Genomic DNA, 12,946 nt, shown 5'->3' with positions numbered 1-12,946 from the left:
GGTTTGGGAAATGTTGATCTAGTTCCCTCTTTTTAAAAAATATTTATTTTAAACATATGTTCTTTTGCTTTTTAGTGTTTGAGTGGACTGGACGGAAAATGAGGTGTGCAGGAGGTGCTCCACGGTTCAGGCAGAGCTCAGACTTGGCCCTGGGTCTGCCCCTTCCTGTTCTCCGCAAGTTCCCCTCACTGCGTTCTGCCTCTGTCTCTTTGAACCTGAGATTCTCTTGGTGTCACCCTGTGACCTGAGCTCAGGAGGAACCCTCAGGGTGGTTGAGCCAGGGGTGGGAAACCTGAGTAGGGGATACAAGGGGTCAGGATTCGTGGTGTGGCTGGGCTGGACAGCAGAGGAGGGGTGGTCCCCACTTTTAAGATCTCTGCACAAGCCCAGTTTGGGGGTGAGGTGGGGCAGTGAGGTCTTTTCCTGACTAGTGCAGCTCTTAAGATGGCAGTCACCCATCACAGACGGGCAGTGACTGGGTAGGACTGGGGCTGGTCAGCGGCAGAAAATTTTGTCTTGCCTTTTCTTCTCAAGCTCAAAACAGGCACGTGTAGCCATTAACTGAAAATGCTAGCAGGGTCATCCCTTCCCAGGAAGAAAAATGGGATTTATTGCTTTATAAAAAGGAGTCTGGTAAAACTTAAAAGACCCAAAGGTATAAACCTAAAAATCAACCCACCCTGCTGAGCACTCCCAGGAAGTCTCAGACCCATTTCTGGGGGCAGTCAGGCGGGTGGCTGGAGAGCCAGGCCAGCCTGGAAGAGAGCCACCTCTCTCAAGTAAACAGCTACGGGGCCCCGGAGGAGCCTGCCGGCAGGGGGCAGTATAATCCCACAGCCTCAAACAAGCTCCAGGCCCAGAGCAAGGCAGCCTTGGGACCCAGAGCCTGTGGCAGGCCTGGGCTGCCTGTCCCACGGCTCTGGGAGGTTAAGGGCAGACACCCAGAACCCCCACCTCAGAATCACCCCACATATACACCTCTCACACATCCCACAAGTACACACACCCCTAAGCCCTTCACAACCCCATCTCCCCAGTCAGGCCTGGCCCTCCATGTCTGTCAGCAACAGCCTGACTTCCACCCCCATAAAAACAGCTGTGTGTGTCGGGGGTGCCCTGTTGGTGCCGTTTTAATTCCCTTCAGGTCACAGGCTGGATGGAGGGTGGCGGCGGAAACACTCCTCGCCCTGAGGGAGGAGGTGAGGGACTGCTCATTAGCCTTGTCCTTGGCTCCTGAGCGATGCCTGACTATCCAGCCCTCCATTCCCTCCCCAGGCTTTCAGCCGGCGGGGGGGCTTCTCCACAGGCCTGGAACAGGAGGACAGGTCATGGACAGGCCACAGGGGGCTGGAATTACAAAGGAGTTAGCACCAACAACAGGAAGCGGGTCCTTCCTTCCTCAGGCAGCCTCCGACTGGCCAAGGGAGGAGGTCGAGGGGCAGGCGAGGGGGTGCAGACGATGAGAGCCTTTGTCCTTGGGCAGGTGTGGCCAGTGGGCATGCGACCGAGAGGCAGGTGGCAGGCAGTAGATGGCAGACCCCACTGCTTTGGCAAGAGGCAGAATCCAGACACATGAAGGAGATAGCCTGTCTGCTGGGCTCCTTCTTGCTCCCCCTGCAGGCCCCACTGAGCCTCAAAGCCCAAGGGCCCCTCTAGGATGGCAGAGCAAAGCCCACAGCAGCCCTTGCTTCCGGCACTAGGAAAATCGCACATCCGGGCCCTCTCCAGTCCTTCCGCTGCAGAGCTCCAAGGCAGGACTGGGGCCCTGGGAGGGAGCGTGGACTCCAAAATGTGAAGGCAAGGATCCTGAGGGTGCACGGAGGTCCTCTGGGATGGGGAGGAGGACACTGGTGAGTCACTGAAGCAAGGGCAGGAGACCATAGTTCTGAGGTCGTGGGCGCTACACGAAAGCCTCCCGGTTGGAGGAGCCGTTCAGCTTGAGGAAAAGCTTGTCATCCTCCCTCTTCTGCTGTAGCTGCCTCTCCAGCTGGCGCCGGTAGCAGATGAGGTAGAGGGGGAGGCAGAACCCCAGCATGCTCAGGACAAGCAGCCCCACGTTCACCTAGAGAAACAGAAATGAGAGCTGCCATCACACGAGGTGGGGGACCGGGCAGGAGCTGCGGTCTTTTGCGGAGCCTGGCTCAAGACCCTTCCCCACACTCCTGTTTGGAAAAGGCGAGGTCACAGGAGAAGAAAGGAAAAACTGAACCTGGAAGGTTCAAGCGGTCCAAGGGCCCGTTGTTCCACATTCCAGCGTCCGAGTTTCCCAGTGTCCACAGCTGCTAGGAAGCCCTCAGGGCCCAGGCCCCCACCTCTGACCTACTGATGTGAACATCCAGGGGTGGGACCAGGACTGGGGCAGGCTCACAGTACCTGTTTAGAAATTATAACCTTTGACAGGACTACCCCAACCTCAGGTCTAGAAAGGATACTTTTCTCCTCCTGCCCAACCCCCAGTCTCCAGAGGACCCTGAATCAATCCTAACCAAAGCTCCAACCTGTCTACTGCTGGGGCTCCAGAAGCTGCTAAGGGATGCCTCCTAGCTCTGATTCTGCAGAATGGGGCTGATGCCACACCCCACTGCCCCAGACCCTTCTTACCCAGAGAGGGTCTCCTTGGAGGGGACCCATCATGGCCAGAAACAGGGGCTGCTGCAGGAGGGCGAAGAGTGCACTGACCAGCGACTGCAGTCCCGTGAGGCTGCCGAACTGGGTGGAGGGGTACCTGCCGGGACAACAGACGACCTGTCACCACAGGTGCCACTCTCAGGCTTTCCAAATGCCCCCCAGTCCCAGCCTGGCCCCAGGTGTCCTGGAGCCCCCAGGCAGCACATCAGGTGCCAGAGCAGAGGCGGGAGCCACCTGAGAGAATGCTGGGGTGCCTGCTTGAGATTTGTTTCTGCTAAGCAGATCTGCAACTGTCAATTTCTCTTTCAGACCAGTGAGGGCCCAGATTCTGGAGGATCCCACCAACCCATGTATGCCCCAGGTCCACGGTGGGGCTGGACAAGCTGAGGGGGACGAGTGGTGCCAGAAGGAGTCTGCAGCTTAGAAACCGGGCCGAGGGAGCAGGTCGGAGGCCGGCCCTGGCTCAGCTATGCCCTCATCTAGAGGAGTGTTGTGTAATCACGGAAACTCGGCATCACACTCTTGGTGGACTTGCACATTCTGCCTGGGCAGTGGCAACTTCCTCCTGGCACTGGGTGCAGACCTGGAATGACCCCCGTGGGATGCCGAATTCTGACAAAAATCTCAGCAGATGTCAGGCTTTGCAGCCCCAGAGGAGGAAAGGGATTCCCAGCGGGGAACCAACGGGTCTTCAAGCAGTGACACACAGCACATGGTGCTTGGGTTCCATTTTTTTTTTTCTTTTAAGATTTTACTTTTAAATAATCTCCGCACCCAATGTAGGGCTCGAACTCAACCCTGAGGTCAAGAGTTGCATGCTCCACCGACTGAGCCAGCCAGGTGCTACCCCGAGTTCCACTTTTGAGCCAAACCCCAGCCGAAGGGGGAAGGATAGCTGTGGTGGTTCCCTCTGCACATGTGGCCTCTTGGAAAAGGAGGCAGGTTTCATTTTAGCCCAGGACTGAGAAGGCTGAGAAGGCCCTTTCGGACTCAGGGTGAGAGCAGTCTAACACACTGTGGGCTCAGTTACCCGTGTCACTGCCCCTGCTGGGGGTCATTGGAACATCAATGCTCAGCTCTGGGCAGCCAGAGCCCACCCCTGCCCTTCCTGTGAGCAGCCAGGGGCAGTTCCAGGACGCGGCCGAGTGGCAGCCCGGAGGCAATAATGAGCACTGACCCTGGCTTGAGGAACTGACTTCGTGCTAGATGCCAAGGCTTGTGGGCACCCAGCTGTCTCTGCCCGCTGACCCACCTCCCGCCAGGTGTGACGGTCCCTTGACACAGCCAACAAAAATCTGGTGCCCATCCCTGATACAAGATGGCAGGCTGGCCCCTTCAGGACCTCAGTCCCACCACGAACCTCCCCCTAGGCCATTCCCCTACCCTCGGCGCCAGGCCACCCACACCACCCAGCACTTACACAGCAGCATACAGGCCCCCAACAGCAGAGTGGATGAATCCTCGCACAATCGTGTGTAGGATAAAGGAGAGGATCTGTGGGAGGGAGAGCAGAGTATGAGGGTCCTCAGAGTTCCTGGGGTCCTGAGCAGCAGGAGCACTGGCAACCCAGTATGGGCTCGCACCAGATCTCTAGGGCCCATTCCTGAATTTTCAGGAATTTTGTGAGCCAGCTATTAAAGACAGTCATGACTAAAAATTAAATTTGTAAACTTACAATTACAATTAAGTTATAGTCAAGAAAGTTAACAGATATTCAAAACTCATCGTTCCTTGATTACTTCACTACATTTTACTATTATCTGTGCTCGGGAGCTTTTTACTTCTACAGTATTGGCGGGAGTACTGCATGATGGCATGTCCCTATAATCTCTGTCCCATTCCTCCATGATCAGTGACTTCATGCTGGCTGAAATCAGCCATGATGGAAGCATTTACACCATGGAAATTGGCAAACACTGAGTAAAGGCCCCTCCCGCCTCCACCGAGAATCAGTTATTCTATGTGTTATAGACACAGCACTACATAGGAGGTCATTAATCGTGACTTGATCTCCTGCTCTGCTGACCTGAGGCTTATGCCCAGAGATCTCTGTGCCTGGTCACCCAGGGCCCATAGGCAGCTAGTTTTCCTTCTCCCCTCCTGAGGAAAGCTCAGCTTCTCCAAAAGGCCACCACTGGCAGGTTGAGAGCAAAGGTCTGAGAAGCACTTGTAGAGGATTCCCAAGAATCATGAGAGCTGGCCATTTTGCCACCAGGACCCTTTGTTTGTCCTTTGCATATAGTCGTGCCATCCTGCTTAGCAGCCAGGACCTATTCACCAAATGTGGGAGGTGGAGGGGACACTGCTCTCTACAGCGTCGAAAGAGGGCTGTGCCCGACTGTGCATGCGTGCACTTGCGAAGGCTCCCCCTTCCCACTTCAAATGTCTAATTGCCTCTTCAGAACTTCTCTTTCAACGAGAACTAAGTAAAACAAAAAGCAGGTGACTAACTCTACTGAGCATGGCCTCCTGACCGGCCAGCAGAGAGGGCAGCTCTCTACCAGGAAGCTGGGAGGGCACCAGGGACGCAAGGACACTCTCCCAAACCTCCAATGGTTTACTGTGGTCTGCACAGACAGTGTTGGCATGGATACGGACTCATATCACAGAACACCCATGGGTGGTGCACACCTGGGTGTTCAGTGCACCTTTGACAAGGGCACATGGCCCCTCGTCAAAAAGAAGAGACTCTCACTTTCCTTCTGGACCTGGCCCAAGATACTATCTGAACTGGGTTAACCCATGTGGCAACAACACCGTCACTTATGACCCTTCGAAGTTCATAAACTTGGGGATTGGCTTTAGAACACTTTCACGGATCCAAGGGTAGAGCTGGGCAGGTGACAAATATCTACTTTGCTCCCAATCTCTGCCAAAAGCCCGGTTTCAAAAGCACCAGAAATCTTACAGAAAGGAATTAAGCTTTTGAACCCGGATGCCAAGTGATCATCACTGTCTTTCCCACTCTCTACAACACCAACACCCTGCAGACACTCTTATACCAGAGAAGCAGATGGCCCCACCAAGGCCATAGATTAGCCAGACCTCTTTGGACACATGCAAAACCAAGCAGCCATACGAATGCCCCATGTAGTTCCAGGGAATGGTATGATGGTGGTGTTCATGGTATGCAAGATCCCAAAAGGCCATGAAGCATGATATGCCCTCATAGAAAAGAGTTTTTGGTGAAAGGCAATACCAGTTTCATTTAGAGCTCACCCCCAGCATCAAGCACAGAGCCCGGCAGGTAAGAAACCCTTGGTAAATAACAGTGGGCTGGTTGATTGCTTGGTTGAATTAAATGAATGAAAGTCACCACTGTCTTTGTGGATGGCTTCCATGACTCATCATGTACCTTTAAGTCTCACCATCCCATACCCCACCTGGCCTCTCCTTTGCCCACACCCACCTGTAGAGGCAGGTTGGGAATGAGACAGGTCACCCCAAAGCCCACAAGCAGCAGGTTTGTGAAGGCGAAGGCCCGCATGGCATTGGTGACTTTTTGGATCTGCCGGTCTCGTTTCTTCTTGGTCTCGCCTCTGTGGAGACAAGAACACATGCTGGAGCTGAGGGATCCCTGGGGGAGGGTGGGCTCTCCTAGGAAGTCAGGCTTCAGGAGCCACGGTCTGTGCACAACACAAGACTCCGAGACTAATTCAAGCATGTCTGAGGGACTGCCAGGGTTAGACTGGCACTCGGAACACTCCCATTGCACATTCTTGACTGAATGTGAAGCTCCGTGGAGAGGTTGGCTATGAGAACGTAGCTACCAACACACCACACTGCCTCAGGGAAGGTCGAGCACGAATCGATGGTGAGGCAAAGAGCGGAGTGTGCCCAAGTCAGGATGTGGCAAAGCCTCATTTCATCCACATGAACTGGCTCCAACTTCACCCAAATCCTGCAGGAAGCTCATGATAAGCCAGATAAGAAGTCAAATAAGGGAGGGAGTGGATTTCCCCTTTGGGGGCAGGAGGGGGTGAAGGAGAAACAAATATGCAGCAGATGGAACCGGAATGGGCACAAACAGTCTCTTGGCTCTAGGACCTGACCTAGATAACAGAGCATTCTCTGTAATTATTTCCTTGTGAATTCACCATTACCGTTTCCAGGCCCACCACCCACACAGATACCCCACGGACAACTGTTCAACATCCAAGGATGAATGCCTAGTGCTGGAGACCTATGGAGCGTCCCAGGCCCACCGCTTCCTCACTGTGTGACCCCCAGCAAACTCCTCACTTCAGTTCCCGCATTTGTAAAATGGGTATAACCTTAACACACACCTCATAGAGGTGTTGTGAGGCTTAACTGAGATGCTGTGTTAAGCGTTTGGCCCAGGGCCTACAGCAATCAACAGCTGCTTATTATGTTAAGGTGGAGTCATGGAAGATGGCACTTAACTCATTCTCTGATCTTGGAGCCCAACCCTTACAAAACCGGGGCTCCAGTACCTTGCTGAACCCTGACAGTGATGCACAGATCCAGGAACACGCACTGCGGGTAGAGCAACGTACCCCTCCCATGGAGGGAGCCGACTTCGACCGCGTTGGCATCGCTTGGCTTTCGTGCCATGCCGCTCATCGGAGTGCAGGCCTCACAGCAGAATGGCCGGACACCCAATGTCTGCACACAGACCTTCCTCTACTTCCTATCCTTTTTTCATCCAGCCCAGGGACTTCCTAACTTTCGAGGACCAAAGAATCTTCATAACGAAGTGATACGCTTAAATGCAGGCTGAGCCCCAAGAGCGAGACTGCCTTAAAGCCCTGACGAGAAGCTCTGAGCATGGCCCACTCTCGCCTCTCCTGCTTACTTCAAAAGCTAAGCTGCCCAACCCTGTCTCTGCCTTACAGCAGACTCGGGGGGCCAGGAGTTGGCACCCAGACTCTGTTTACGCACTGGTTGGTGTCTTTCTCCTCAGGCTCCTCTGAGGCATCTTCACACTCCTTCAGCCTCCAGTCCATGATGTAGCCAATGACAGGGGCCGTCAGCAAGCAGAGCAGCTGGAGGACACCGAAGATGGACGTGTAGAGGCCAACTGGGGAGGAAAATGGGCTGTGTCAATGGGTGGACCCCACGAAGCCCAGAGCAGGGACCAGGCCGAGTCTGAGACTTCACAGACCCTCCTGGGGTCTTCCACAGACCACCCCCTGGGTCACTGTGGGCCTTGAGGAGAGCCTAGACACTTGAAACTCTGAAATCAAAGCTGGAGCAAGAGGCCGGCACCCCATTCCCTTCTCCACATCTTCTGCTTATTTCCAAGAAATGGCTAATGAAATCCAGTGTGTCACAATGACTTCCCCGAGAGCTCCAAGAAGCGTCTATGACTTGGGAACCACAAAATTACCAATGCTTGGGACTGAGGCTTCATGTGTGACTAGCTGTTAGTTCTCTGCCTCTAGAAATATACCGGGAAGGCTCACTCATTGGAGCTCTGATGTAAGGGCTCCAATCTTCAAAGAGCCTTCAAATTATGACGGGGATTTTTTTTTCAGGCAAACAGAAGCTGAGTTGACTGCCCCTTCCCCCACCCACAGTCCTGGCCAAGAGGGATGTTTTTTGGTAAAACAAAGACTGTCTGGAGGAGATGTTACAGTGTTCTCTGACAATCCCGCTGCTTACCAGTGGCCATCACTGCATCAAGAAAGCAAAAGTAAAAAAGCAGAAAGGAGAGAGGTTAGGAGCAGAAATCTCAAAGGTTGTTATAGGGAAATGTTAGGGGTGGGGGTGGAAGCAGGCTAGCTCTGGGCCCAGCACACAGTCCACTTCCCACCAAGATCTGACTCTCAGAGAGCCTGGGGCAGGGCGGTGGGTGGGGGAGCAGGGTGGGGGAGGGGGTGGGGGAGTGGGGAGCGGTGTGGGGAGGGAAGTCGAGCTTGAGCCAGGCTTCTGGGAATGGAGGCGGGTAAGCCCCAGCACAGGCATCAGCTGGGGGCTTCCTGTCTGCTGAGGCCTCAGTCACGTGCAGCCGGGGCCTCGTCACAGGCAGGCTGGTGAATCAGGCCCCTGGTACCCATGGAGCAGCAGGATGGGGAAGTGGTGTATGAGCCAAAGGCTCAGCAAACCCGGCCCCTCAGGAACCCTGCTCTGTCAGTTCCCTCCTACCGGCTGGGCTCTCTGAGAGAGGGAGGGGAGGGCTAGGGAGGGGCAATGCATCCGCCCTGACCCCACCAATGTCTGACACTACAGGCCTCCCTCAGAGACCCTGCATTCCACCAGCAACCTGGTCCTAAGGCAGTCCCTCCAGAGAACAGCGGGCTGGGGGGGAGTCTGGGGCAGAAGCTCACAGAAGCAGAACGGGGAAAACCAACGCCCTATCAGCTACAGATTGAATTTCCTGGCCCAACTTCTCTACTTCTTGAAATTGACTTTTTTTTTTTTTTAATTGACTTTCTGAATATGGGAAACAGTTGGAAAAAAATCCCTCTTCGGCAGCAAAGGTTTCTTAGAGAACTGGACTAAAAGTTCGAGACTCAGTGGCAGGGAGATCTGCCTTCCCCAAGCCAGTGCAGGCCCTTCCCTGCACACTCCAGGGTCTTTTTGTCTCTGGGCCTGACTTTGTAACAGAGGCTGTTTAGACATGATCCATCAACTTTCCCCAAAGCGTGGCCCACAGAGTTTAATGAGTGTTACACAGTAAAAATATTCTATGGTAGAAATTTGGGGACACATCATCAGACAAAGCTAAAGAGCTCACTCTTTCCTCTGGGGCTGTCTTAGGGCCTTTACTGTGTCAGAGCTCATTACAAAATTTTTCAAAGGCACGTGACAGCCCATGCTTCTCCACTTTGCTTGGTCGCGGGACGCTCCTTTCCAAGTGGAACCAATGCTGTCTGGGTCCCTTCATCATCCTTCCTTTTTGTTAAAGCTTGATTTCTTTGCCCCCTTTACAAACTGTATTTGACTCCTTGCGATGCCTAGTGTAACTTCCCCTAGGGAAAAACAATTAAACCAACAAACAGTTGCACACCAATAGGGCTGCCAATAAAAAGGATTTACTGACTGTTTGTCCCGCGTGGGGATGACTAAAGCTGACTCAGCTCAGGCCCTGAGGAAGTACTGATTCTCTTTGTGGAATCCAAACCTCTAATCAGCTGGAGACCTTGTGTACTGTTTTAGAAAAGTGGCCATGCAGTATCATCTCTGTTTACCAAATTTAACAAGCCTGGACGGATCACCCACACCTGGAAGCCTCCAGCCCGCCCTGCCCGCCCAGTTCAGGGGGCAGGTCCGGGGGCGGGGTTGGGGGGGCTGCCCCTGGGCACATGGCCTCTCCAAAAGCCTGGCCTCCAGGTTCCCCAGGCGGGGAGGTGCTGGGCTTTGGGTTGGCCTGCCCTGTTAGCTGAAGCACTCCCCATCCCGCACACTGTTTTCGTTGGTGAACACGCAAGTCACTGGTGCCCCTGAGGAAATGGAAAACATGCGCCCCACACCCTGAACACGTGTGTTATTTCCGTCTCCCTCCCTACTCCCTGCCCAAACCAGGACATTCTAATGGCAACAGGAGAGAAGCAGTGGGGCTGGCCGTGGAGAAGCCTTCTCAGCCCGCTGTTTCCGGTCCAGCCCGGCCTAGCACCTCACAGGCGGTGGGCCTCCCCTCTGGCGAGAGAGGGTCCCCACCGCTCGCCAGGTGCCCTCTTGGGGGACCGTGCACGGGGGACCGGGGGCCGCCTACCTACGTCCTGGTCGCCGCTGACCAGGAACTTGAGGATGTTGTTCATGGCGCCCATGTAGAAGATGAGCCGCAGCTGCGTGATGCACATGGTGAGGAGGCTGAGCAGCAGGATGGGGCTGAACACGCTGTGCATGAAGGAGGGCGCCGCTGTGGGGGAGAGTGGCGGTGCTCAGGGGGGCCTCGGCCCACAGCCCTGGGGCCACAGCCCACCCACACTGTCCAGGCTTATGGGGAGGTCTGGTTGGCCTCTCAGATCACCTCGTGCTGGATGCAGGGATGGGCCTGCGTGAGGTGCAATGCGTGGGCCCTGGACTTGGGCCACCCGGGTGTGGGAGCTGAGCTGGATGAGCTCCTCACCCATTCGGGGCCTCAGTGTGCTCATCTGTAAACCCAAGTGCAGGGAGCCGCCTGCCCTCTGGGGACGCATTGGCAATTGCCTGGGACGGCACCCACAGAGCCCTCGGTGGCTGCTGGGCCCCAGTGAAGGGGATTGGGGCTTCCTGGTCGGGCTGGCTGCCTCCTCCCCAGCGCTGAGGTGCGGGTATGGGTGCGGACCCCACCCCCCGGTGACATCTTAGGCAGGACTTGAAGGTGAGGATGGTGAGGTGGGTACCTGCAGCATCCGGCTTGCACTTAACCTCCAGGTCGATGGTGGACAGGCACAGCTTATGGCCCTCCTGCAGTGCTGCCTGCTCCTTGCTGTTCCTCATGGAGCTGCCCACGCTGAGACGGCGCCCCACTGTGGTCACCTGCTTATAGAACTGCTTCCCTGTGATCTTGTGGTCAAAGCCCAGCCAGCTGAACTTGATCTTCACCCTGTAGGCCACAAAACAGTGTCCACAGGTGCCCCCCAGGACCCTGGCCAGGGAGGAGGTAAGGGGCAGACACTGTGTCCACTTACGAATAGTCCATGTCCTCCGGCCCTGGGAAAGGCTCCAGGGGCCAGTTAAAGAAGCAGTTGAGGAAAACCAATCCAGAGCAGCTTGCCCAGACCACAAGGATGATGATGAAGGAGACACCGAAGTCATAGATGACCTGACAGGCACAATGGGGTGGGCACAGGGCCATGGGGCAGAGTTAGCAGAGGGAAGGTAAGGCAGGTGGGTGGGCGGGGGGCATTTTGCAGCCCTCCTCTCTCCGCACTGAGCTGCGTGAGAAGGCACAGCCCTGCCAGCCCGGGGGGCCAGTCATCAGATACCCTGCATTCCAATAATCCCAGCTTGCCCTGGCACTTTATTAACCCTCTGTCTCTCCAACTCGGGACAAATGCCACATCCTAGGGAAGGCCTTCCCTGACTGCTCCCGTCACTGTCACATCACTAGTTGCCAGGGAACAGCCCTGGCTGAGATTATGGACTTCTTGATTCCTTTCCTTGTCTCTTATTAGTCTGCTCCCTGAGAACAGGAACCTGCTAGCCTCGTCCACTGACGGGCCTTGAAGAGTGTCCATGGCAGATGCCAAAAAATATTTCAGGAATGAACAGATGATGTCTCCCTTTGCTCCTCTGTGAAGTGAGCAGAACACTGGCATGTGCCCTCCTGGTGCTGTGGTGGGGGCTGGCAGGTGGGACGCTCAGAGGGACAGGGCCTGGCAGGTGGGAAGCCTACTGAGGTTGAGTGTGGTAGCTGTTAGCTGTTGTGGCCACTGCCACCATTTATTTCCAAATGACAGTCCTCAGTGTCCTGGCAGACTGCTGCCCAGCCCCCACTCCTGGCGAGAGGAGTGGGGGAGCAGGGCAGGGCAGAGGCAGTAAGACAGCAAGGTGGAGGCGGAACTTGGAGGCTTCTCCACACTCCAGAAGTGTGAGAATCCCTAGAAGGCTACAGGATGGCCGGCCCCACCCCCTCCAAGTGCCTGGATTCCCTGGTGACCAGCCCACATCGTGACTCCTTCTCCTTATCTCCTTTTCCTTCACTGCAGGAAAGGGGATTTGACTTGTGTTGAAGCCAGAGGTGGGAGAAACCGCTCCTGAAGCCCGACAAGAGCAACAGTATTTGGGGTGGAAACTGGGAACTGATGGACTGTGAGGTGTTTGCTTCCTCCTGACCCTGCCCTGACTTCCATGGGCTCAGAATCCTGCCTGGGAGGGAAACAGCTGAACCAACTTAGCCAAGAGCCCTGCTCCAGCCAATGGGGAGTAACAGCCCAGTAACAACAGAGGGGCTGGGTGGGGGTGGGGGGGTGTGGTTGACTGGAGACAACTCAGCCTTTTCTCTACCGCAGCCCAGAGACGGCAGAAACTCAAAGGCGGCCTGCGGTCACGCCCTGCACCATATGCTTGAATCTTCCCTCCCCACAGCCTGGTGGTTTCCTTCCTCACCCCCATGGTGCCCAGGTGCATCCTCCCAGGTGTGCGGGGTGCGGGAGGGGCAACCCCAGCTCCCACAGTTACTGCCCTCTTCAGAGAAGGCTGAAGGAGCCTCAGGACGGACCTCAGCTCAGACACCAGGGCCAGAGGGGGAGGCTGGCCACATCCTCACCTTGATTCCAGGGAAGGTGACTGCGGATGAGGCATAGGATCCAATCATCAAGGCAATAAACGTGGACCGAAGGTCGCCAAACATGTTGGGTAGCTGAAAGACAAGAAGCAAGGGGTCCCGCTTAAAGAATGGGCAGTAGACTGGTAGGTGGCAGTAGGG

General features: G+C 55.3%; 1 protein-coding gene across 12 annotated transcripts in view; it reads right to left on the bottom strand.

Moving 5' to 3' along the window:
• Positions 1-586: 586 nt before the first annotated feature.
• The window catches only part of SLC43A2 (solute carrier family 43 member 2), a 40,357-nt gene continuing 27,997 nt past the window's right edge, over positions 587-12,946 (bottom strand). For all 12 annotated transcript variants that reach the window (XM_082707113.1, XM_082707110.1, XM_082707114.1 and 9 more), the window contains 9 exons: positions 12,788-12,880; positions 11,208-11,341; positions 10,920-11,122; positions 10,307-10,453; positions 7,531-7,669; positions 6,038-6,167; positions 4,049-4,122; positions 2,602-2,725; positions 587-2,062 (listed from right to left, as the gene is read on the bottom strand). In XM_082707113.1, the coding sequence (XP_082563239.1) occupies positions 1,901-2,062; positions 2,602-2,725; positions 4,049-4,122; positions 6,038-6,167; positions 7,531-7,669; positions 10,307-10,453; positions 10,920-11,122; positions 11,208-11,341; positions 12,788-12,880 (1,206 nt within the window). In that variant the 3' untranslated portion in view covers positions 587-1,900. The remainder of the gene's footprint in view (positions 2,063-2,601; positions 2,726-4,048; positions 4,123-6,037; positions 6,168-7,530; positions 7,670-10,306; positions 10,454-10,919; positions 11,123-11,207; positions 11,342-12,787; positions 12,881-12,946) is intronic.

Source organism: Mustela nivalis (genome assembly GCF_964662115.1).
Source record: "Mustela nivalis genome assembly, chromosome: 17".
Taxonomy (NCBI): Eukaryota; Metazoa; Chordata; class Mammalia; order Carnivora; family Mustelidae; genus Mustela; species Mustela nivalis.
The sequence above is the reverse complement of the archived record's forward strand: the minus strand, read 5'-3'. Positions and strand labels throughout refer to the sequence as shown.